The sequence below is a fragment of the Plectrocnemia conspersa genome, unplaced genomic scaffold (genome assembly GCF_051122295.1).
Source record: "Plectrocnemia conspersa isolate PC_06_02 unplaced genomic scaffold, ASM5112229v1 ptg000004l, whole genome shotgun sequence".
Lineage (NCBI taxonomy): Eukaryota > Metazoa > Arthropoda > Insecta > Trichoptera > Polycentropodidae > Plectrocnemia > Plectrocnemia conspersa.
Window position 1 is genome coordinate 18,034,950 of NW_028277168.1, and position 26,101 is coordinate 18,061,050.

A 26,101-nucleotide genomic window follows, 5' to 3' on the forward strand; every position below is an offset into this window, starting at 1 on the left:
TTCATATATATTAAATAACATGTACCTTTTATACTCTCAATAAAATACTACAGCATTGTATTAGTTCATTAATAACACGAGAAAATTATAAGAGAACAATTTAAATGAGCAATATATAAAATAACTGTTCCATAAAACGAATTGTTTGTGCATTTCCGTTGCACAGATTAGTAATACCCGTATAAAATTCAAATAACACAACAACTGAATGAATTTATTTTGCGGAATGGAAATGAATAAGAAAATATTTTATAGTTGTCAATTTTGCCAGTTTCGAAACGTTTATTTATTGTTCAAGCCCAAACTCAACCTTAACGAATATAATTGTTAACATATTTAGATTAGGTTTGGGTTTGACAGCATGGGAAACGTGGTAGAAATAAACTGCTGGTGGTTTTTGGGCGTGGCACTGTGCAAATAAATAGTATGCCTTCTTGTATATTTTAATTATTATTTTGTTAATTATTATTTTCTTTTGTTGTTATAGTTTTTGTCTTCAGTTCGTCTGTCATTCAATTTAGTTATACAGAAGTGGAAATTGTAACAAGTCTTCGGTATGGCTACAATTTTTAACACACTGACACCCCCAGCGGTGACGTTTAGTTCCGACGCTCGTCGAGCGAATCATTTGTTGCCAGCCGGCGTAGGTAGAGCTCGTTCGTAGCGCACAACGATGGCGGAAGAAAAGGTGTTCAAGCGCGCAGAAGTCGTCGAGCACAACGACAACCGCAGCGTGTGGGTAGTCATCCACAACGCCGTCTACGACCTCACCAAGTTCCTGGGAGACGTGAGTGCTATTTAATTACGCAACTTAATTGTTAATTATCGCCGTCGATGTCGTTCTTCGCGCTGCTGCGGCGCACTTTGACCTGTAGACGGCGTTTCACGTGTTTCGTTAATTTGTCCCTAAAACACATTTTTATCAATGGGGTGTTATATCTCAATTACTAACTACTAATAATCGCACTAAGCAACGCTGATAAATTCGCAATGAATTTGCGCGATTTGATAACCTGATAACGTTTTTTATTTTATTGTACTTAAAAATATATCGAGGATGTGAGGGGGGGCATTGTTACTTCGCGTATTCTAGTTTATTGTAATTTATGCGTATAGGTTTCGCCTCATTGTAATCGGGTCGCAGTGTCAGATTTTACTTTGCATATTTCATTAATTAAATGTTACTATTTTTAGTATCATTTTATTATTAAAATGTTTTTTAAGCCATAATCCTTCTACTTATATCTCGTAAACGATTGGAATGCTGCAAACAAATACATTGTGGTGAAACTGGCATTTAGTTCGAGTTCCTAGTATTTTTTCCGATTCGTCGTTTCTCAATCTTTTCGAATTGCATAAATATTTTTTATTGATAAATCGTATTGAGCAAAAAATATTTAATATGAAATATGGAAACATTATGTTGGTCCTTTTTAATATTCTCAATTCACAAAATCTTTTCAGCTACCGGAGACATTCCTTTTATGTTCGTCTTTTACGACTTAAATTGTGCAGTAATAGCAGTGCTTTTTGTTTCAATAATATTTGCCTTATTGCCGTTGATTTTATAAGCTTCATTATCCACATTGATTCAAGACTTTATATCTATTTAATTTCAAACCATTAAAACTAGTTTTAAAAATTTTAAAAAATAGGAAGGTTTTCTTTCCATATAATCAATGTCTATAAAATTCGCCGCAACAAAAAAAAATGTTCGTGAATGTATGTAATTAATGCATTATTATTCAATAAATATAAAGTTTTTCTTAAAAAATACTATCATTTTCTTGCCCTACTATATTTTTTTTTAAATAAAACATTGCAGGGAATTATTTAATAAACAGCATTTTTTAAGTGTTTTTTCATGCTAATATTTTTTGAATAAAAATTATTTCATGAGAGCAAAAAGTGAGGGGGGGGGGACATGGATAATGCGTCTAAATCTATAGTCTAAAATTTAGACTAAATCTAAAGATAAATATTTAATTATAATCATTACGAATAAAATAATATTAAAATAATTTATGGAAATATGTTCTAAGTCCATGTTAATAGAGATCGTTTTCCATTGGTTTTGTTTTTATATGGCTTTGTGTGATTTTTAGATAAAACGAGATTAAATAATAATCTCGCGAAATAAATATATATATATATATAGATATTGGGTTTAATATGCACGCATATAAATCATAGATAACGAAAAAAAATATTTGCGATAATTTAAAAAAGTAATTAAAATCGGAAATAAAATATGTACGTAATAAGTTTCTGCCATATGCATGACTCGCGAGATTTTGCGTTAACGATCTAGCATAGTGAAGGTCATGTTTGTAAAACGACTGGTAAATCGTCTCAATAATTCCACAATTAACTACAAATTACATCAAATTATTTCGCCTCTTTGATTATCTTTGTGACAGACTGTGCACATGAAATATATTATTATTGGTATGTTGTAAAATATGATTTGTGATTTTTGTAAATAAGCCAGTTCAAAGATCATTCGACATTAGTTATCGTTATTTATACATACAGAAAAATAACAAATCTAAATCACTTTCATTATGAATTACGTCAAAACAATTCGCTCAACGGTCGAATATTTTGAATAACCCCTCATCTAACCGATCGGAATGCGCATTGAGAATTTAATAAATGTTCGGTATGTCATTCGCTCTATCCATCCCCTCTCATAAAATTCTTTCACGGCTGCCGGCTCCCGTTGGAATTTATATAATCGTTTCATGATCTTATAGCGCTATGAGTTTGGTTGGTGGAAATAATATATTTTTTTATCCATTTCAGCATCCCGGCGGCGAAGAAGTCTTATTGGAATTAGCCGGCAAAGATGCGAGCGAGTCTTTCGAAGACGTCGGTCATAGCACAGACGCTAGGTAAATTATTATTTATATTTTCTTCGATGATTTTTTTATTATAGTTATTTGTTTGTTTTCATAGAACTTTGATGAAAAAATACAAAATTGGCGAGATCGTCGAAGAAGAGCGCCATTCTGTCAAAGAATCTAAGCTGAATTGGAACGACGAGTCGTCTTCGTCCACCAGCAACAGGTGCAAAGTGTCTTAAATTACAGTTCCAACCATTGTCCTATAATCATCAAACGAATCATGTATTATGCAAATATTTAATGTAACAAGCTTCTTAACATTCCTATCGGTGGCAATGTGTGATTTATAAACATGTGTCATCGTCGCTTTTAAGGATATTTAACATGTTCATTTCATATTTTTGGTTAAGGGGCCACTTAACACAATCCTTATTAAATGTTATATTTTTATTGTATTTATTGTTAGTTATCTTATATATAATATAAACATAGATGTATTAAACTGTTATAACACATATATCAAAAAATTAATGTATGATGCAAATAAAATATACAAAAAAAATAGCGTGTTGGGTTTTTAGATTATTTAAGTTTTCACTTTGGTATTAATGTTTGTTTTGCCTTCCTATTTTTATTTATCGACACTTTTTGAATCTCAGTATTTTGATCAGCACATTTTAGACTCGAACACTAGCTATGAAGTATGGCATATTTTACATTATTGCTAATCGACGCTAGCGTATTGCGTTATTAAAAATGTTTTCTGTTGAATTGTTGCAGTTCGCTCGGTCCTTGGGTCGTGCCTCTGATAATAGGAATCGCAGCTACCATTTTATACCGGCTGCTGTTTGCGTAATGACGATATTGTACTGAAAAGATGTGAACTGCTACCGTGTCGCCAAGATTTGATAACCTCTATGTGATTTTATTTTTATATGTATCTTTATATATGAAAAAAATGGACAATGAACTATAATTATTCAAAATAGCATACATATTTGTCTGAATAAACGAGATGAGATGAATGCCATGAATCACTTCTATTGTTATATTGGGTTAATTGTTGCATAATGATTGTATTCACACAATATTAATAACATTTTTTTATTATTGTATAAACGTATTTGACTTACGGTCGGTGGTTTTTAACAATATTCTCTATTAATCTTGCAATATTAGACATTCCTTCTCGACGTGTTGTATGCACTTTATACATACAAAGCACAATGTGGAAATGTTAAATTGACTTTTCGGCTATTTTAATTAATCCTTGCGACCGTTTTACAAGTTTTGTATTTATTATTTTACTTTTTTTTTATTATGGTGCATTTTTTACACGGTTACATTTAATTGTAAATATTGTTTTTTTATTACGACATTTCGATGCCATACAATGCCACCTATTCAAATAAGTAAAAATAAGCAATATATATATATTTCAAAATAAGTATTGTCATTTTGATTGAGGTCGGTCCATTAATAATTAAATTTTGTAATCAGCAATTGAGCGAGCGAACAATAGTAAATAGTAGGTCTTAATATTTTGAAAAAATTATGACACTTTTACTTCTTACTAGCACGTGATTAGGTGATGTTGTATGCGGATCAGCGATATAAATGTATAACTTGCTTTTTTATGTTGATAAAATAAATTGTTGTTTACAAATATTGAAGTTTGTATTTTATGTATGTACATATTCTATGAGTTGGATAATAATGCAATGTACGGTAATTACAAATCTAAACTACAAAATTTTCCATATAAAAACATATGTTCAATTTCCTAATATATTTTTGTTAATAATGTAATAATTTTAATTTCAACTACGTATTTTTAAATTCATTATTTTAAATTCAAATCCCATTATTTCTGATCTAAATAAAAGTATCTTCATTTCAAAGGTTGACGCAAGAACGTTAAATTATTTCTGTTATTTATAATCACTGACATACTTAAGTCATAAGTGTAAGTCGCCGAGTCCTAGATTCTTGATCTCAAAGTGCAATCGCAATGTTTTATTTTCATAAATAGAAGGTTTATTATTATGTCGTAATTCTTTGCTTTTTCTCTAAGAATTTTATTAAATGAGTTTTTTGAATAGCTATAATTTTGAAACAAAAAGGTGGATTAGGCTGACTTAATAAACTTTACTGATGTATTGACAAGTTTTTATGAATAGTTTATAGAAATTTGATTAAAACTATTGCGCTAATGTATATTTTATTTTTCTTTTACTGTGATGTACACTGAGTGTACATGTCATCTTAATATGTGAATATCTATAAATATGTTGTATTAAAGGCTTTGTCAGACAGAGAGCGAAGCGAAGGCGTGGCGAAGCGTTTTTATTTTATAACACGCCTCGGAACGCTACGCGTTCGCTTTTCCGTGTGACGAGACTCGAAGGACTCGGTATATTACAAAATAAAAACGCCTCGCCACGCCTTCGCTTCGCTCTCTGCTGGAAAGGCCTTTAACATTTATATTTTAGACATTCATCGGCGATACACTTAATATTAAATCAGATAATTATATAATACGTAAGTAAATATTAGAGGTAAAAAAATTGGTTATCAATTCACCAATACAGTCACATGAGAATAATGATAGCGTACGGAGGTTTTCAATTAGATTTAATTATATTATTTTCGTGTAAATAAATATTTGATACTTTAAATTTCTATTGTAAAATTGTATTGTCAAATGAGTTTACTTATTGCGATAATCATCATGACTTGTTGAATTGTTTTTATAATGGTTGCTTTGTAATATTATTCGTTTTTTCTAATTTCAAATCATAAATTTATACATATACACTGGGTGTACATCCCTGAAGCTGGAGTGTGCGGATATTTTTTTGCACTGTGAGAGTAAAGTTAAGAGAATATTCTCTGAATTTAATTTAACTTCAGTTCCTATTAAAATGAAGAAACTCGGAAGTAAAAATAAACAAATTAACAAACATAACATATAAAAAATATTAAACAAGAGTAGATTAACAATCTAAATTTAATCAGATTCTGACAAAATTGCTTCTCATACTGAAACTAAAGTAGACCCCCCAATAACACGGTAAATTGGAGACCTGCTATTTGGGTGCCCGTTACTTTATGTGTGAGCGTACTAAAGGAAGGATATCTCACCCCATGCGCCTGATTCGTATGTACTTATTGCAAAAAATGAGTATTTTCTAGTTCCCCAGATAGCATATTCTCAATTTACCGTGTTATTGGTGGGGTCTATTGTATTTCTATTCTTTCCAATTGATTTTCCCCTTGGGTTTTTTGCTGAGTTAACCAAGCTGAGTTGTCTCATGAAAAATGACCCGTATTAACAGTTTAACTAATTTATAAAATTGGTTAATACAGTTATCAATTAATTTGTGCAATAAAATCGAATGCAAACCAAAAAAACCCACTGGTACAAATCTTTTAGGAAATATTTAACTCGTATCACAAAATATTTGGGAAGAAATGAATTATACAACCATAGTTAAGGTGTTGTAGTTTATTTAAATTTATCACAATAGGAGATCACACTTAAACATTAAAATACATGTATATCACAAAATGAATATTTATACTATAGAATTATAATTAAATTTAAAAAAATCACTAATCTTATTGCACGGAGCTGTAAAGCAAAAATACATTGAAATTTTTATAATTTTCAGTCGATGATAATATTAATAAATAATCTCATTTACAACAAGATAAACATAATGGTTGGTTGTAATCGCCGTAGCTGTAAAATTAAAGAAAATATTATATAATAACAATTGTTTGCGAATGTAAGCATTAACAAAATTACCTGCTGACGCTACAATTGGCACAAGTCGCCATGTAACACAAGGAACAAATTATGGCACAAGACTGACACTGTAGTGTTTCACAGTAACTACATTCCATTGATTCTTCAAAAATTTGATGTTTACATACACGACAAAATTTTCGCTCGGATACCTACAGAATAATTTAGTTGTAAGACACGTTTCGGTAGTATTGTAAGTGTTATACGTACCTCGACAATTTTATTAAAACAGAGTGACCCGTTTTGGGCTATGCACATCTGCTTCATTTTAATTGATTTATTATCAGAGATGTGTATGTCTGCCATTACCGTTACGTCTTTACGGATGGGTTCAATTGCGTAATTGTTATTTTTCCTATTGGCTCCCTCGTATAGTAGTGTTAGTGTTTTGTCTGAAATTATGAAATGAGGTTATGTTCATAGTCAAAAGCTAGAATATTAATAAACAGGTTACCGTGAAGCGCTCTGATATGACGGGGAGTTCTTGTTTTTAAAGGAGGTGCTAAATCGCCCCACGGTTCCACTGTAACTCCGTTCCACGTCCGCTTTGGCATGTTGACGTTTTAATGACTGATGTGGTAGATTTGACTTGAGGTGCGATGGCGGCAAATCAAGTGACGAGTGTTGCTAGTGTGAAATATAATAAATAACAATTTAACTTTCACGCGTCCACGCTATACCGATTTGTCAGAGAATTTCGTAAGAGTGAGATAGATTTTCTATCGCATGAATTTGCTTGTACGTGTGCGAGCGAGATGCACAGGTGTGTGTGACAGGGTGAGAAAGCTAGGGCAAGGTGCCTTACGCACTGACTCACTCTGACGCATGCATCAGAATTATTATTCATTACAAAAGCAGTAATAACTACTTTTTCTACATTGACTGTTTTTTCAGATAAAACTTAATTTTTTAAATATATATATTTACAATTTAATCATATTTACTGCTTAAGCTCAACATTGTTGAATATATACATGCATGCATATATTAAAAATACTAAAATAATTTTATAAATTTATCACTCGAGACACCTTCACTATCTAATACGGAAAGAAATGCCTTAATACAAATTTATAATGTTGTACCTTTGTCAAATTGAACCTAAAATTAATGACAACGTGATAAAGAGATTTTGGTTAGTTTTTTTACAAAAATCAATAACTTAAGTACGTTCTATTTTTTTCCATATATTATGTACATATGAAAATATATTTTATGTGATTTTTTCGATAAATTCAAGTGATAATATATTATTGCTTAAAATACTCTTATTACGAAATTAATGCTAAGATTGTTTAAACTTTCTATCTTAACTTTTTAGATAATAGTGCAACATTAGCAAAAGCTTAATCAAAAAACCTTTCCAATCTTATGGTTTCATATTTCATATTGAACGATTTTTACTGTTTAAATATAAATATTACCCACATGATTAATATGAGAATTTCCATTCACCCTTGCTATTAACTCTCGTTTACTTTTATTTAAAATGAGTTTTTATTTTTTTAGTTATAATCAATATTTAGTTATAATTAGTTATAATCACTCAAATGATATTGAGTGATTCGGCTGTGATTTTTTACATTGATGTATTTTTCAAATTTAAAATGCATCTGGTCAGAGATTACTTGTATATGTATGTTGCACATTTTTTTTCCTTTTTTGAGTGATATTATAAATTAATATCTTCTTGAAATTTAAGAAACAAAATTTTGTTAATGTAATAGAAACATTATAGGCATACACAGATTAGAGAATATCTGTTCTGTGTATGCACGTGATGCGTTTGCTCTTGTGTTTTTGCGGCGTTTGTAATATTAGCTAAGTTGAGTTAAGCGTTATTCTGAAAAATGGCAGCTATTACTAGGGTCCGCTCTGAACATACGCAACCGATTCACACATAAATATTATTAAGTTTTTAAAAACTCAAAAAACAGACGTTAATAATATATATATCACAACGTGTAAAATTACAATTCATGTAGCTATATTTCATTCTTCTAAAAAACACGATGAAATCAAAATTGTGCGAATTCTGGGGTTGGTTTTGCCGTTTCAGTGTAAAATTTGTATATCTAGAAAGAGCCAGCCTTGCACTCAATCAAAACTCCATCGTAAATTTTGCGGGACTCTTTATGTAAATCAAACAAGGGCCAGAACAATTTGAATGTGACATTTCCATGAATTATTCTTTAATGCTTGTCTTCGTCGCAATACATCAAGAAAATACACGAAAAACTATGGCCTATTAAGACGCACATGTTCGATCCTGTGTCTTCTTTTGACAGTCTACATTTCGGAAATAGTAGGCATTTTAAATTTCAACATACCTTAATTGTTAGCAGTGATTCGAAAACTTTTTATATCGAGCTCTTATTTAAAGTTATGAATATTTTTACCGAGGAATAATTTATTAAGATTCAATAATGTAAAGATTCCCGTCACCTCCATATATTGTTTTAGCGTGCGTGAAAGTGCAATACTCGTGTTGGCGTGTACGTACATACATTGATCGTATGTACATTATATCACTTTATCCTAGAAGTTGTTCTTAAGTTTAAGAAGTTTAAATATCTTTAATAAGCTATTTGTCATGTTTTTTCATGTGGGTGCCGTCGCAACGTTCCTACTGCAATGGTGACGGCTCGATTTTATTGCTTTTGACGTGAATTTTTGTCTTCTGAGTAGTTATATGTAATTGTTTTTGGATCCTTCTAATAATCAAGATTTAGTTTGAATACAGTTTGAGCAAAACTTTCATATTAGAAGTCTGTAGTATTATTGGTAATGATAGCTATCACATTCTTAAAACTATGGAGCAATATGCGAGATGCGACGTCTGTATGTAATTATTCTTCAGCTTATTTTCCCCTGAGAGATGATTTGGCTTAATTTGTATTTTGGACTTGACCCAATGAAAGTTCTAAAACTATAATTAGCTTTAGAATTTTCATGTGTTAGGTTTGGGTTTGAGCAGCAAATGGACGTTTCATATACACTTTTAAGCAGCATATAATTTTATTGGCGCTTGCCGGATAAATTATATTTTTACCAGGAAAAACAAATCTACCGGTTAATTATATTCCGATATGATTTCACCGAAATGGCATATTTTAAAAATCATTTTCTGTATACATTCGACTGTTTTATTAGAGATTTTCTTTGGGAGATAACAAGAAAATTTCTGCTTTAGAATCAGGGACGTCATTTCAGCTTTATCCTGGGGTGGAAATATTTCATTAAAATTCGTAGCGTTTCATTAAATGATATGCATTTTTCTGGCCAAATTCAAGGGGGGGCAAATGCATTCATTTCACCCACACCCGCATATGACGTCTCTGATTTCACAAATTTCAATAATATATTAGAACTACTATCGTTAAAATAATTAATCAAAGAATTTGTAATTCTTTGTAAGTGGCTTGACTTTTTTTCAAATTCCATTTTTCTGTGTTTCATAAAGAAAGTTTTATTCATGATTTCATAGAATACAGATTATTTTCATCGAATAATTTCTTATAGATGAATTTAAAAGCTATGAAATTTTACTTGCTAATTGATAATGTATAATATTTTGCTACTTTTTCATGTTTTGGAATTTGTACATTGTGCGCAAAATATTGAAACGCCACTAACGACTAATATCCTCACGTCGATACTTGATAAAGAATCGATGCTGCCTTTTAATGCTTAGTTTGTTTTAGAACGTCAGAGGATTCATATCAACGGATACTCATACATTGAAAGGACGTATGCGTATCGTAAGGTTCTGTGCCAAAAACTAAACCCTAAAGTATACTTTACAAATTAGTATATTAAAGGTATGATATAAATATATATTTGAATTAACCATATTTGTGCAACAATATTAGATGAGATATTTAAGATATTTACCGATGTATTTAATATTATGTATATTATAATATAAGATTTAATATATTAATTCATACTCATTATTAACAATGAAGCAAATTGCTTACATTAATTTGATATTTTTATTTAATTTTCAATTAAATTAATTTATTATATAGAACCACGCATCTTTGGTAATGGAGTTGAGTTTTTGGTAATATTTAACAGCTTTGTTCAAATTTAAACTAATAGTAAAACAGTTTCTTGCTTACACTTTTTAATATTAAATATAAATATATCATAATATTAGAAGTGTCTTAATGTCAAATCATTTAGGTGCATGAAAAAAACAAGTTCTTTGTCGCCGCACTGTAATGTTTCTTTCGTTAGCTTCTAATTTATGAATTGAACGAAGTGCTTATTGTTATGATATTATTATATTTTTATTAATTGGTCAGCAAATCTGGGAAAGTACTCTTGTACTATAGTGTCTTTTTCATTTTCCCTTGAGTCTGATCACGCGGATAAACTATTCTCTAATTTATTTATAAGTAATAGTTGCGTGTACAAATAGTTTACGCTTTAGAAATATCTAATAGTGCAATAGTGCACCGAATCAAGGAAAATGAACCACGCAACTTGGAACTTAGCAACCGGCTCCTCGAGATTAGAATGTTGTATGCATTGCTAAATTTGCGCAAGAAGCCGGGAAACAATTTTCGCATGTGTATTAGCGCAGAATTGACGATTGTTGAAACAGCGGATGTGTTAAAAAATCCATTATGTGTTTTTATTTTTTTGTATGTGCTCAGTTGATAAACGACACCGTTTAAAAGCAAGTTCTTCGAGATGCGTTTTTTGCTACCGCTGCTCGTAATGGTGAGCGTTGTAAAAATGCAAAATGTGGACGAAGAGCTGATGAAGCAATCCCTGTACTACGGTTTAGTGGCTACCGCTTCGAAGGCTTCCCAATATGGAACATGTAAAGAACAAATGGCAATGACAGCGAATGGTATAATCAACAACGATAGATGGGCTGTAAAGAGTAAGTTTTGAAATTATACGAACAAAGAAAAGTTTGGGAATATTAATGATCTAAAATATTTTAAATGTGGCACAAATTACCATTTAGGCATAGTAATTTTAACAACGATCTGTAAATTTTCTAATTTTTTTTAGCAAGAAAGAAAATATATCCTTTTACCTAATTTAAGCCGACAGCTTATAAAACTTTTCAAATAATTGTTTTAATTACAGAAATTATAAGAAATTTAAGTTTGTTAAAGAAGTATGTATATCCAAGTGTATATCAAAAAAATAGTGACATGTCAAAGTTTTTATTAGTTAAACTCTTGATCAATCTCAGACTATTCATGCATTTATTGTACGGTACCTGGTTACAAGCGTTTCTTTTTAATTACAAAATACGAATAATTTTATAAATTATTTGAACCGTGGCAGTATACATACATATATACTATATATTCTTGCCGTGGTGCTACGTCGTAGTAGTTTTAAAGTCGTTTCGATGGTCAGGTCTATTGGAGATTCAGTGTGACTGCTTGCCGGGACTAAGTCAGACGATTGAAGTGAAAGCGGCTGCTTTTTTTCTAGGTCTGAAGATATGAGTCGATTTAGCGTTCGTTCTGCTTAATTCGATTTTAAGCTGTACTCTAATGTATTTTCAAAAGTCGGAAGCGAAGTGGTAGTACAAGTGGAAGTTCCGAATAAAAGTGCAAAAGTATGGTAGCGTTTTAGCTTGTCTCTTCACATTTTTTCGATGGTATATTCAACTAAAATAGGAATAGAAAACAAACGTCCATACTATTCTTTAATTATTTGTCTAATTTTTATCTATTCATTCATGTGATCTGGATCGCTGCATTTTGGCAAGATTAGGAAAATTCGGAGCTATAATTTGGCTGAATAGTAAGAAGTAAATATCATAAATAAAACCACTAAAAATAAATAGGAAAATATACTCCAAGTTTTAAAGATACTCCAAGGTTAGAACATCGATAATTTTAAAACTCGGATAAGTCAAAGTCATTTTATTTTTTAATAAATTGTAACAAATAAATTTGTCACATATTTACCTTGAAAACGATCGATGACCTATTGGGTTTTTATTTTTGTCATCATTTTTAAAGTGGGTTTTGTATTTCTTATTTTTTTAATTTTTTTTTTATTGTATTATATATAGATTCAATGAATATATACACTTCAGAACATATTTTTTGCTCTCCTGAAAGACTATGTTTTTGGTGTTACGTTTTGTTTTTTCAATTAAAAATATTCCCAGAAATTAGGATTGTGGCATCAAATCCATATTTTCTTGAGAAATAATTTTCCTTATTTCCCGAATATGTCACGATAAGACAATCACGTACTTTTGAAATTTATCACTTCTTTTTTTGATCATGTAGCGAAAAAAATATGATTATTTTAGAAATATCTGTTATTTTTCTTAAAGGGTAATTCAATAATTATTGTTTCGTTTTCTAAAAAATTAAATCACATAAAATATGTTCCATTACGATCTAGAAGTGCTTTTCTGTTTCATTTAGAGATTTAGTGAAACTAATGAATTATTTCATCTTTTCGTTTTACTACATTCGATTGTATTTTTCACTGCGGTGAATACTAAATATAATATGTATATACTAGGATTGGGAAGCAAAGTTTTGGGAACATATTTTTAGTAAAATTTGTTGGTAGGGATATAAATGCGTCCACTTGAAATATTTTACATGCATGTATGTATGTATGCGCTTTTGGTTTGATTAAAGCATCAAATGATTAATTAAACACAAACATGGTCATCCATTGTGATTGTGACCGATACACAAAGTTGCTATGCGGTTTGAATACAAATTATGTTTCATTTGAACTGTTATTAAAGTGTTAGACTCATCTGGATCTCCAGGCTCTGGTTTACACTATGGTAATACATTCTGGCTGGGTAACGGAAGACAGTGCGAATCAACGATGATCGTAAAATCATTACCAATATCTCCAAATCTAGGACCAGCAACTATTGAAACCGAAATGAGTAAATCTCCATTCCCAGTTGCATATTATGCGGCTTATTTTAATCACAACTCGGATATAATGACCATGTTGAAAAATTATGGTGAAGTAAGATATTTAATTTTCATTAAATATCAAAATAGGTTTAGTCAAAGTTTAATTAATACTTTCATTTCAGTTTACAGTGACTCTCGGACTGTGCCTTCCGAGCTCGTGTGATGAATCAGAAATCTCAAATTTTCTACAAAGTTATTTTGACAAAAGGCTTTTAGGATATTTGCGCATATACAACACTACGATGAAAATGGACGAAGTTATAAAATTAGATGGAAATAGTGAATGGATCAACTATCCTAGCGCCATAGCATTGGGGTGAAATTATTGTTTTTTACGCAAATATGTTTAATCTACTTAATTCTTACGTCAACGGATAGTCAATCCTTGGACTATGATCTGCGTTCTTGTGTCACTAACTTTTGTGAGCTAATACTAATTATGCATGTGAACATTATATAGTACAATACAAACAACATACTCGAGAAACGTTGAAAGCGAATGACAAATATATTTAAGAAGAAAAAAAGCATTTAAATATGTATATAACAATGTTTAAACGAAAGCTGTTCTCTTATTTTTTCAGTATTGTTTTGATGGTGACGTTAGTTCTGTGCATTCTTGGAACAATTCACGATGTTTATTTTTATAAGCCAGTGCAAGATTACGGCGCAGATAAAATCAGTATATTAAAACTTATTTGATAACGTGATTACATTATTATATAATATAAATGGTTTTCTTTCAGACATTGAGACATGTGGTAAAATTGAACTATCACCTACCTATGAAATATTGCACTGTTTTAGCATACAAAGAAACGTCAATTATATTTTTAGTACAAAAATAGAAAAAGATTCTGTAAATTGCGTGTACGGTGTGAGGTAAGCATGTGTACAAATATATTTCCTAATAATTATATTGTTATTATAAAAAAAATAACCAAGGCTGGTACTGTAATTTTTAATATTATTAATGTACAGTAATTTAGCAACAAAAAACATAACATAAAGATTGGAAGAACGTAAACCTAGCGGCTTACATTCCTCTTTGATTCCTTTAGCAGAATTATATTGTTTAGCAAGTGATAATCACGTGCTCCTATATTTCTGGTCTGTGATTAGACGGTCGCCGTGGGGGTTGACCCAATACGTGTTAGTACACAGAGAAGTATAGATTTTTATATTTTCAAAATACGGCTGTTGAGATTACTATATTGTCGCACCTTTATTTTTAAAACATTAAAATTTATTTTTCGAATACCGGAAAAGGTTTTTTCCCAGATTCGACGTGGGTTTTTTAATGCAAAAATTTGGATCATACCATAAAAAAATCGTGTATACCTTCACACTACAAAACATGGCAAAACTGTATTATGTGATGTATATTCTCAAATTATAATTTGCTTTATTTATGTTAATTTTCTTTAATATGTCTGTAACATTAATCTTCCAATTTTGTATATAACAAATGCATCTTGCTATTACAACGCATTTGCTTATTATTGTCCAAATTCTCCCTTCGAGGAAAAGTAGGATTTTTTCTTTCGCGTGCGACCTTGACCCTCACCGGAAGGTCATCTTATTGGGCATCGAAGGACCAGCGAAATCGCTCAAGATTGGTATTAATATTTGGTAACAAATTAAATGATCAGAATTTAAATAAAATTTTAGTTAGAATTTTATTAACAGTCTGGTTATAATTATATTATTCAGGGTCAGAATAAATATCACGTGGCTAGAATAAAAATAGCATACAAATATAGGTCTGTCAGAATTGTAATATTGGTGTGAACAGAATTTATATTAAAAGGTCAAAATAAATATTAGATATTCAGGATTTACATTATGGGGTTTTCACTTACACGACACTAACAAAAAGAAAAAGAAAAATTTTATATATTTTTTTTATTATTACATAAAGCAATAAACATTTATTTCATTTGACAATTAGTAATAATAGCCTTAATAGCCTTAGTTGCCAACTTTAGCTTTCTTCTTTGTCTTTTTTTTCCTATCGGTATCCGTTTAGCCGCTGGTGAAAGTTTCACATATTTAAATTCTATAGCTAAACGTATGATAAGTAATTGTGTACTTGAAGAGTTGTTACAATTAAAATCATTTATATTGGATTTAGAAAATTGCCTTTGGACAATTCATGCAAGTAGATCGTTTTAGTAACGTGGAAAATTCTTAATCCATGCACATAATCAACAGACTTTTCCAGTGACCTCAACTTCATCTCCAAATATCTTGGTAATGGCAGTCTTTTTCACAAAGTCTCTGTTTTTTATACAGGTTAAAAGTTTCTAATGCATTATTCGTAGCAGGTGTGAGCATTGCAAAACCTTCAAACCAGTCTTGGTGGCTTGTAAGCCATTGACTTAACATATAATCCATGAATTTAGATTGATATTTCTGTCTTCATTATTATATAAATAAGGGCTTTGCTTTTTCAAATATGACCTTCGTCGGAGATAACTAAAGTGAGTGGATATCTTCCAACATCTCTATCCTAGCCTCTACGTTTAGCAATGCTTCAATTTTATTTAGGGGGTGAGAGGATCAGCGAAGTTGTGACGGTCTGTGACAGAGAGGGTAGGGGGGGTCATTTAAAAAAGACGAAATCAGGAATTTTACTTTGTTCATAAGGAATCCTAATGTATTTTTATTAATTAAAATTTTGGTATCTGTTAAGAATATCGGCGCTATGTTCAGAAATCAATGGCTATGAACATTTGTTCTGCTTTTGGCCCTAACGTCTGCTTAAGTAGCCAACAACGATTTGCTATATAATACGTTTTAAACGTGTTTTTTTACTCTTTAAGCATCGGTTAATTCATATAAATTCCGATCATCTAATATATATTCTGGCCGCTTATATTCTGACTTTTAAATATAAATTCTGACCGCAATTGTTTTAAAATTCTGACCCGAAAAAGACTAGTTTAGGATCGGTGATGGTGACGGGTGGCAATCATACACAGATTTAGCCACTGCAGTAGTATTTTATTGAGTTATTTGAGGTTGTTTACATTTTAAAAAGGAGACAATGCGTCCGAACGCCAGGAAGATTGCCAGTGTAGAGAGAAAATTGTCACGCCAGTGCTACGCAAGTGCCGACCAGTTTTGGCCATAACAAATTTAAATCGGTTCCCATACTAGCATTATTCTTTTAATTTTCGTCTTTCTATGTAGTATTTGATGATATATAGACTCATTCCACCTTTGTAAATACATATGTCAGAAGCCAACGGTATAATACACGGCGAGTATCTTGGCCATAATAATATTTGTAATGGGCATGTCCAAAATAAATCAGAATAGATGAAAAAATAAATAAAAAATATTTTTTCTATTGTATAGTTTTTGCCAATCAGAATAATTTATTAAGCTGTAAATCCAGCTAGCTTATTTTGTTCTGCGTAATTTTGTCATGCTGTAGATTGTTGTGTTTCCTCTGATTGTTTACTAAAACTGAACAGTTCCGCCTTTAATTTCTCTAATTGGCTCTGATAGTTGATAGCGAACTATTCCCAGAAAATCCCACCAAACACAAAGGAGAACGTAGTACTATAATAGGTATATTGTATGAACGGTTTGCGTGGTGTTAAGAACAAAATAAAATCGACTCGAATGTTTTGACGTTTACGACGGCTTTGGAGGACGACTTTGTCAGTGTAAAATGACAACTGCCGAAACCAACAACGACGATTGGAGCTATCCGTGTTCGGACGAAGAAGTGTTGAAGAGCGGAGACCAAGAAAGGGATCCGACCTTCGACGAGGACGAATGGGCTCCGCCGCCGGCAGAATTAGAGGCGTTGTTCAACACCATAGAGACCACCGGCACTGTACAGCTGGTCTGGCGCTGTCCGGGCAGGAGAAAACCCGCAGCTCCGGCCGCTCCCAACACTCCGGCCGCGTTAAATCGAGACCAGCCGCCAGAAAAGTCCAACTTTGATTTCATGGACGAAATGAACTCCCTCAGGTTGAGGGTTCGACGCGAAGGAGAAGACACGTTGAGGGGTTCGGCCAAAAAGAAAACTTCGTCGTTCGACGGCATCGTTTCCAATATGATGCGACACAAGCGTCTACAACAAATGGAAATGGAAGCCGACAACGCGCCAACGACATAAATAATTATATTAACATGTACTTGCCGCTTTGGTTATTTTCTGATGTTTGTCTTCTAAAAGATTAACTTTTGTTGTTTTAGATTTTTCTCAACGCTTTACGTTATAATCATACACAGCTTTTTATTTATGAAAGATTTTGTATATAATTTGGTGTATCCGTTCACCATAACTGATCGACTGGCCGTAAGATTTTTTACGACGTCTCAGTTTGCTATAGATACTTTCTTTTGTATCGGGTTAGTACAACGGGTTGAGTAATAAGTCATCGCCTTTTATTCAATAATACATTTATATTTCCAATTCCAATACAGAAGCGCAACGACATACTACTCGACCTATTATAAACAAAACATATTTTCTGCGTATTATATACATTGACACTTATGCTATTTCAGAGGGTATTTGTTAACTTATTCGTATTATTGTTACGCTGATAAAAATAAACATAAAGGTCATAGCCTCGGTAAAAAAATGAACGATTTGCTCAACGGAATTTTTAAAAGATTCTTAAGGTGAATAATAAATTAATTGATTATTTAATTAGAATGAAACATAATTTATTGTTTATACCGATGTCTATTTAGAATAACTCCATCGTATATAATGGCGATGCTGATAACCAACGTGGTATGGAATTGGAGACACAGAACCACACATTTTTGGACTTACGAAAGAAACGACTTGATCTGTCCCAAGTATTGGTGGCGAAATTTGTTGTTCATCAATAATTTATATCCCGTAGAAGAGATGTGTATGGATTGGAGTTGGTATCTCAGCAACGACATGCAATATTTTATTCTCATAAGTTTTATATTGGTTCTTTCGACGGTGTATGTTTACTTTAAACTACAATAGTTATTATTTTATATACTATATTCTTGATGCATTTTTCATTTTTTAGTTATTTAAAAGCAGCTGCGATTATGCTGTTGTTCATATTCTCTTCTTGTATGATTTATACGGGATATTTGACTTACGCGATGAATTTCATATATACGTTAGTATGTAACATATTTTTCACACATAACCATCGCTAACTTATATACTGAAATAATTTTATGAAAATAATTATTAAAGATTGAACGGATTATACGTACTCCGGCCATATTTCTATTACTCGCCCCTGTTGAGAATAAACGCTTATATTGTAGGAGTTATCGGTGGATATATAGTCTATAAGTGTAATAAGAAACTATTACTTCAAAAGGTACTACAAATCTCTAATGACTTAATACAAATAAATTTATTATAAATATTATTCAAATTTATAGACTACATTATGGTCAATTTGGACCATCAGCTTATCTTTGATTTCATACGTTATTTTTGGATTTGGAGGCTATCAAACGACTCTCTCCGGTTCAATAGTATTCCTGATGTTTTCTCGTATATTTTGGGCTATAAGTATCGTATGGTTGATAATGGCTTGTGAAACTGGACATGCTGGTAATTGCATAACTCCAACTATGCCCTAATATTTGATAATTTAATTGTTTTAAATATATTTTAGGTTTCTTGTATAATATATTGACTAAAAAATATTGGATTCCATTCTCTCGAATATCTTTTTGGGCCTATCTGATCAATCCTGTCGTTGTGAATTTAATGCTTTCTCTCGGCCAGCATTCATACGAAGGAGATATCCACGTGAATGTTAGTATCGATGATGTATTTACGCAAGATAGATTAATTATTAATTTATTAATTATATTTTAGGCAATTTTGAGTCCAGGGTTTTTACTGTGGACATTTGTGGCTTCGTTTATTTTGACGCTCATGTTTGAATCTCCAACGGCCGGTTTAATTAGGGTGTTAGTTAAGCACACGGGACAAAAAAATCTATTGAAAACGCAGAATAATAATATTGAAAAATTTTTTAATGAAAATAAAAATATATTTAATGAAAAAAATGATTAAGATACTATTTTAGTATTTAAATGATTTATTTTTATATCACCATTTAGTTATAATTTTGTGATTTAAAACTATTTTATATATGTATATGTGATGAATCATTGGAAGACATTGTATTTTATATATTATATTTAGTATTTTTTTGCCTTACGAAGGAAAAAACGTTGTAATTTAATATGTTATGATTTGTTTATATACAGTATAATATGAATTTTAGTAATAGGAAAACAATATAAGGTAAATTTATGTGTGTATATATAAATAAATCTAGTTTCAGAATGAATTTATTTGTATTTTTTATATCAACAGAAATTTATTTACTTCAATACAATTCTTATTCAATTTTACAAACTATATAAGTGAAATAAAATAAATCATTTTAATATGTAAAACATTTATTAAAAATTCAAATAAATATAAAAAATAAATACATTTAAAAATTAAATTGTAAATCTACCAAATAATTATTAATAATAATTACTAAGAAACGGTGCAACTAGTATTTTGCTATAAATGTAAAATAACTTGTATTTTTTACAAAATAATATTTTTTGTTTCCGTGGTGTAGATTTTTTGCTAGCCATGTAGTCATTGTTCATTTTGTCTTTATGTACACAAAAATATAAAAGTATTATTAGCAACCAATGCACTATGTATAACCAGATGCAATGCGTAAATTTCATATTAATTAGGTTATCATCTCTTTGCACCAAAAAATAAACGGAATCAGAGAAAAGTATTGCACGTATGTACATAGATGTAATAAATGATGAAGGAGCATAAGAACAAAAAATATAGAGGCTAGTAAAATAAATAGCACTACGACAACAAAATCTTTTTATATGTATAAAAATTTAACTGTAATCTAGAGTCCAAAACATATAAAAAGTAAAATTCTATTATAGAAAAATAATAATTGTTGCACAATCTCATTTAGTGTAAGTATTGACGCATGTAATTTGAAACGAAATTTTGTTATGGCCTTCATTAATTAATATAACTACATAAATAATTTACAATGGTAAAAGCAGTGGTGGCTCGTGAGAGATTTTTAAGCAATCTATAGAAAAAGCTTCCATAACTCATTGTTATAAAATTTATCGAAAGACCTTACGTAAAGATCATATTAACTAATATAAAAATGGTAGTTAACCGCAAATGAACAACTTTTTGAATTGATAATATAATATATTTACATAAAGGACATGCATGACATAACCTAAAATGTTATAATCTTTGTTCTTAGTTGAAATAAGATCTAATGTATCATAAATAAATACATGTCGCCTAATTCTTCAACAGATTTATGTAACAGAACATAATTTTTGTTCTGAAAGATATTATAGGTTATGAACCTCCACTGGATAAATGCATCAATACATTTTTTTATTAACAATCGATAATAATTGTATAAATAACACACTACATAATACTTTTCTCGACTAGGATTTGTGTAAGACTATAAAAATAATTTAGATTGTGAAACTATATATTACACGTTGATCTTAACAAACAAACAATGTTCTTATATGAATATATTTACAAAATTAATAATACGGATACAATGACTGGCATCAATATGGTGAATAATATCTTTGGTGAAATGCTTATTCCGTTGTTACCACGGCCAAGCAAAGTACAGCCTTTACAAGTGCAAAATCCGTTCACGCATTGTCCCCTTTCGTTATTCTCCATTGTGCATTCCTTTAAGATATAATAAATACGAATTAATTAAACATGTATCATTGGAACAAATATGCGATTTGATTTCTTACCTGATTCGCCGTACATCTATGGCCTGAAAATCTGGTTTGCCAACATCTATTATCCGTGTAATGGAAACCGTATTGACACACGCACCTTTCGTCCAAGCAAGTCGTGTAATTCAATTTGTACGTACACTGTGCGTCTATTTCACACTTATCGTTATATTCAGATACAGCTTTGAGGCATCTTTGCTCGCTAGGATGAACCGCGTGCTTTTCTTCGCAACGGCATACGCCATGGCATCGCATATTTTCACCCGTACAGTGTTCGTCATCTTCGCATTCATCGCCGAGTGCAGCATCTTTTAGACATCTATAAAATATATAATACCATAGTAATGCTAGTAATGTCTTTTACAATAATCAGTATAGGTAAATGAGTTATAAGTAGTAAATGCTTATTGTTCAGTATGTATAAAATAATATAGACTATGTTTATATTTATATTTATACAAACCTAGTTCCTCCATCTCTAGGACTGTGTAAAAGGTTGCACTGGCATATTCCACGTACACAGAAAGCTTGATTAGAAGATATGTGATCTGGTCCAAGATAGCAATTTTGTGTAACTGAACATTTTTGACCGATTACTGAAATCATGTAAAATTATATATTACAGATTAATATTAAATTAAATATAATTCATTGTTGGCTTGTGATAAAACAAATTGAAAATATATTGATAATCTATTTTATTACATGCCTTCTCATATACGTATATTCTAAAAGGGCTATCTTACATGATGTCATATAGCATCTTCCTTCGTCGAAATGTGCACCAGCCTTACACTTGCAAATACTATCAACGCATTCTGCATTTATTGATAGTCTATTTTGGCATTGAATATTAACCTGACATATGTCACCCAAATCGTTCGCTTCTGAAAAACAATATATTTTTATCAACATGGACAATATTACAGCTAATGGTAAATTAATTTGCATGATGTTACCTCTTAGACACTCTTTGCGAGTGTCGTTAAATAAATGGAGGATAAATGTCGATTTGCAAGAACAAAACCCAAAACTATCGGGTTGTGATGTCCCTAAAGCATATTTGCAAAATGCATTATCTGGACATTCTAAGTCATTCTTACAAGTATTCGCCGTGGGTCCTGAAAATTATAAAAAAATATGTTAATAAGTTGTAAAAATACATTTACACTCTTATCATTATTAATTTACAGATACTATACTTTATACATTTAGATACACTACACTTTAAAATTATTATAGCTATCCTTACTGATATTACTAGAATTCTTGAATAATAGTGTCGGTCAAAGTACATTAAAATCGAATTTTGATCAATAGGAGAGCGCAAAAACAGTTATCACTTCTCAGAATTCAAAAATTCACGTCAAAAGCCATAAAATGTCGCAGTGGAAACGCTCGGTAACGAGCGTTCCCACTGAGACATCAAAGTAAGATGGAAAAAAATACAAAGAAATATTTCAGAACAACTCATGTTTTGTATTTCTCAGGAAAATGCACGTCATTTATTGAAATACTATGAATCTTAATGAAATAGAAGTATTAAAAAAACGATCACTGACTGGCCAACTTTTGCCCCTTCTTGGAAAAAGCTAAAATGACGTCCCTGGTGGTTAAACTCTGTTATGTTAACAAGTGCATGCCTTTTTATACTTCCGCGTGCAAAACGATCACTGACTGGCCAAATTTTGCCCCTCCTTGGAAAAAGCTAAAATGACGTCCCTGGTGGTAAATCTCTGTTATGTTAACAAGTGCATGCCTTTTTATACATCCGTGTGCACAACGATCCAGCTGATCACAACATAAGCTTACTGTTATTGTTTAGCCAGATTTAAGAGTTTCGTAATGCATAATCCATTTGCAATGACACCATACACAAAAATAACTTTTTTGACAGTGAGCTCGGGCTTCGAGATAGATTTTGCTACTTGACCTTTAGTTTAACGTTGTCTTTTACGACAATTGTTGTCGTAAACTACCCATTTCTTATCTCCAGTTATAGAATCACAGAAAAAAGGCGACCAGCTTTAAGACCCAGAAGTTTTTGGAATATGTGGATACACGCCGACCTGCTTTTTTTCGCTCAATTTGTGTAGAATCAATACACATTGTTTCCAAACTTTCTCAATCTTCTTAATGTGTCTATGCACTCGGCCAGCTGATAGATAGTTTGAGTAGGATTTACTTCCATTTCTGCAGATAAGACATCATCGCAGTGGCGTAGCTAGGGTATGTGCCGCCCTGGGCGATCCTTAAAATTGCCGCCCCCCCCCATACATTTTTTGCAGGGTCATAATTTAGCATTTTTTAAAATAATAAATTAGTTATTATTAAGCTGTTGTTATTCGTGGATTTATATATGTTTTAGTGTATTCAGGGTTAAGAACCACACTAGACGATCCCATCGCGAATATGCCGCCCCCAAGCAAGTGCCGCCCAGGGCGGCCCGCCCCCTCCGCCCCACCATAACTACGCCACTGCATCATCGTCTATATTTGCTGGTCTCACATATCCAGGACTATTTTTGATATCGTAATTTCCCGTTCGAATTAGTTTAAGCCATCTTTGACATTTGCGGATATCTAATGAATCATTTACCACTTCACATGTTTTCACAAAAACATACAATTTCGTATAAATTGTTATCTTTTTTGAGGACCATAATATCAGAATATGAAGTCTTTAAGTGGCACCATAATTTTAAACAACACGCTGCACAACCCAATTACAAATTAACTACAACGCAATAAACAAAATAATTGGGGTAATCGTCTCCGGGTTCACAAACTGAAATGTCATTGATCATCCTAAAGGGGGTAGCGTTCCGTTACTTATTTTTTTAAAACTACACCACTGGGTAGAAAATAAGATTTCCGGGAAAGGAATGGTGACTATATTTTCATCAGGGTCTTAAAGTAAAAATTTGCAAACGCATGTATCGCATTCATTGGACCAAGATGCTTAGAGTTACCAGAAAGACAAATATAAAAACTTATGTGAACCCCTGCATTTGTGAAACATTATATAATTAAGTCTAAGCGTTTTAAAAGCCTTCTGCTATCTCTAGTTTCTGTTTTAAATGGTATTTGTCAAGATACACCATCGTCATATTAGTGGCTTAATCTTTCCACTTATCAGTGTTTACCAGGTAATTTTCTTTAAATTCTTTTCCGCTTAGTAATTCGTTCAACAACCAAAATTATATTAATTAATAAATAATGTACTTACTTCTTATGGTATCCTGTCCATCGACCGACACGAAAGAAATTACCAACAAAACCCCGATTGTTTGTGTAATAAAACACCGCCATCGATCCACCCTCATTATCACCTGTAAAAACACACGGCTTTTGTCAGATACATTAAATTGCTAGCATTTTTCTATAAGTAATTTACATATAAATATAAACAAACAATAGGTATAAATACGATATGTATGTATGCGCCCGGTTGCTCTAAGCAACGAACTCTATCTAATTGATACTAACGTACGAAAATTATCACCTTTGTTATCTAATAAAGACCTCTGCTGTGTCTACAAATGGACTCGCACGAGCAAAGATAAAGGTAACTAAATTCACATACGTATATGTACCTATCATATAATAATTAAATGATAGTCACAATACCTATAAATTAATTTAATCATAAAACTAACTGAATAAAATGATTTGTTATATTAATAAATGGTATAATATATAAAGATTCCAAAACAATCACAAGTATATCGAATAACCAAAAAACATGCGTATCTACGATAAAGGTATTATTTTTACTTTGTATCGATTGTATCTCTTTGATGAAAAGCCAGTGACTAACGCTTAAATAAGCAATTATCATATTTATATATTAAGTGTCCTATTGATCCGGTTCCTATCTCAAACAAGCTATTTGTATATTAATTTTTTGATACAGTGAACTTTTAAGACTATTTATGATTAAAAACCTATAGGTAAATTAGAAAGAGCGTACTAATAATATCACTATATTATATTATTATACTGCGTTCTGTTATAATTTGTTGAAAGGGTATGTGAAAAGAATTTTTATGTCAAGATACACCATTTAGATTATTTTTTTATATTTACTATTATTGCTGCAATTAAATAGAGTACATAATACTATAAGATTGCCAAAATATAATAATAAAGTATTTTTAATTATTATCCCGAAGTATATTGAAACATTATTTATTAAAATTAAAATCAATATTTCACTATATTTCGTTAATACAAAAATCAGAATGGGGTTATATTGTACCCCGTTAATTTAAATTACTTACATTTCTGACATCGCTATAATTGCACTTTGGGTTATTACCTGTGAGTATCCGGCAATCCCGCACGTGACAAGTGCAGGTATATCGAAATTTTAAAATTTGTTCAAAGACCAATTCGGTAACGCTTAATAAAAAATAAACACAATATTTTTGGGACTATCGTAAATCATCCTGAGATCCGGGATTGGATCTCCTAGTTACTAACCATGTATAAGTATTAACTGTCCTTATATTAATAATTACTATTTTATTTAATATCTCAATTTTGTACTTTATATAGAACATAATTATTATTCATTGCGTCATTGGCAGCCTTTTGATTTGCTTCAAGTAATTAGATTAATATTTAATAGAAAAAGCGCGCTAGCTATAATAAATAAAATCCTTGTCCATAGACAGTTAATCATGCCTGTTTTAA

The 26,101-nt window shown here is 31.1% G+C and overlaps 4 protein-coding genes across 9 annotated transcripts; 2 read left to right on the forward strand and 2 right to left on the reverse strand.

Moving 5' to 3' along the window:
* The first annotated feature begins 630 nt into the window (after positions 1-630).
* Positions 631-4,512, forward strand: LOC148236124 (cytochrome b5-like). The gene is made up of 4 exons (XM_088185299.1): positions 631-787; positions 2,806-2,894; positions 2,959-3,069; positions 3,627-4,512. Exons 1-4 carry the CDS (start codon positions 674-676, stop codon positions 3,700-3,702), a joined length of 390 nt encoding a protein of 129 aa, XP_088041425.1. The 5' UTR covers positions 631-673; the 3' UTR covers positions 3,703-4,512.
* A 1,827-nt stretch (positions 4,513-6,339) lies between these two features.
* LOC148236125 (uncharacterized) lies at positions 6,340-10,565 on the reverse strand. The gene is made up of 4 exons (XM_088185297.1): positions 7,112-10,565; positions 6,868-7,049; positions 6,658-6,809; positions 6,340-6,591 (listed from the first exon to the last, which is right to left on the reverse strand). The coding sequence occupies exons 1-4, from the start codon at positions 7,209-7,211 to the stop codon at positions 6,546-6,548; spliced, it is 480 nt and encodes a 159-aa protein (XP_088041423.1). The 5' UTR covers positions 7,212-10,565; the 3' UTR covers positions 6,340-6,545.
* Positions 10,350-19,927, forward strand: LOC148236126 (nose resistant to fluoxetine protein 6-like). 6 transcript variants are annotated; one of them, XR_015809462.1, is made up of 14 exons: positions 10,350-10,478; positions 11,322-11,554; positions 13,412-13,647; positions 13,718-13,911; positions 14,180-14,277; positions 14,342-14,477; positions 17,811-17,966; positions 18,126-18,242; positions 18,315-18,560; positions 18,632-18,731; positions 18,808-18,937; positions 19,002-19,176; positions 19,241-19,383; positions 19,447-19,927. XR_015809462.1 is itself a non-coding variant. In XM_088185268.1 (14 exons), exons 2-14 carry the CDS (start codon positions 11,359-11,361, stop codon positions 19,645-19,647), a joined length of 2,124 nt encoding a protein of 707 aa, XP_088041394.1. In that variant the 5' UTR covers positions 10,350-10,478; positions 11,322-11,358; the 3' UTR covers positions 19,648-19,927. The 6 variants fall into 6 exon arrangements, 2 of the variants coding, with proteins under 2 accessions (XP_088041394.1, XP_088041395.1); XM_088185268.1 differs by having other exon boundaries at positions 18,632-18,727; XM_088185269.1 differs by lacking the exons at positions 19,002-19,176; positions 19,241-19,383; positions 19,447-19,927 and having other exon boundaries at positions 18,808-18,988.
* A 1,188-nt stretch (positions 19,928-21,115) lies between these two features.
* On the reverse strand, positions 21,116-24,877 carry LOC148236127 (uncharacterized). Its single transcript, XM_088185285.1, has 7 exons — positions 24,834-24,877; positions 24,633-24,735; positions 22,364-22,525; positions 22,151-22,291; positions 21,868-22,000; positions 21,420-21,723; positions 21,116-21,348 (listed from the first exon to the last, which is right to left on the reverse strand). Exons 2-7 carry the CDS (start codon positions 24,727-24,729, stop codon positions 21,184-21,186), a joined length of 1,002 nt encoding a protein of 333 aa, XP_088041411.1. The 5' UTR covers positions 24,730-24,735; positions 24,834-24,877; the 3' UTR covers positions 21,116-21,183.
* Between the last annotated feature and the right edge of the window lie 1,224 nt (positions 24,878-26,101).

Coding starts and splice junctions, on each gene's coding strand:
- LOC148236124 (XM_088185299.1), top strand. CDS start 674: ATGGCGGAAGAAAAGGTGTTCAAGCGCGCAGAAGTCGTCGAGCACAAC. Junction 788..2,805: donor TCACCAAGTTCCTGGGAGAC/GTGAGTGCTATT, acceptor TATCCATTTCAG/CATCCCGGCGGCGAAGAAGT. Junction 2,895..2,958: donor GGTCATAGCACAGACGCTAG/GTAAATTATTAT, acceptor TTGTTTTCATAG/AACTTTGATGAAAAAATACA.
- LOC148236125 (XM_088185297.1), bottom strand. CDS start 7,211: ATGCCAAAGCGGACGTGGAACGGAGTTACAGTGGAACCGTGGGGCGAT. Junction 6,810..6,867: donor GTTTTAATAAAATTGTCGAG/GTACGTATAACA, acceptor ATTATTCTGTAG/GTATCCGAGCGAAAATTTTG. Junction 6,592..6,657: donor GCCAATTGTAGCGTCAGCAG/GTAATTTTGTTA, acceptor TTAATTTTACAG/CTACGGCGATTACAACCAAC.
- LOC148236126 (XM_088185268.1), top strand. CDS start 11,359: ATGCGTTTTTTGCTACCGCTGCTCGTAATGGTGAGCGTTGTAAAAATG. Junction 13,912..14,179: donor CCTAGCGCCATAGCATTGGG/GTGAAATTATTG, acceptor TTATTTTTTCAG/TATTGTTTTGATGGTGACGT. Junction 18,938..19,001: donor AGAAACTATTACTTCAAAAG/GTACTACAAATC, acceptor TCAAATTTATAG/ACTACATTATGGTCAATTTG.
- LOC148236127 (XM_088185285.1), bottom strand. CDS start 24,729: ATGAGGGTGGATCGATGGCGGTGTTTTATTACACAAACAATCGGGGTT. Junction 22,001..22,150: donor AAGATGCTATATGACATCAT/GTAAGATAGCCC, acceptor ACATGATTTCAG/TAATCGGTCAAAAATGTTCA. Junction 21,349..21,419: donor ATAGATGTACGGCGAATCAG/GTAAGAAATCAA, acceptor TATATCTTAAAG/GAATGCACAATGGAGAATAA.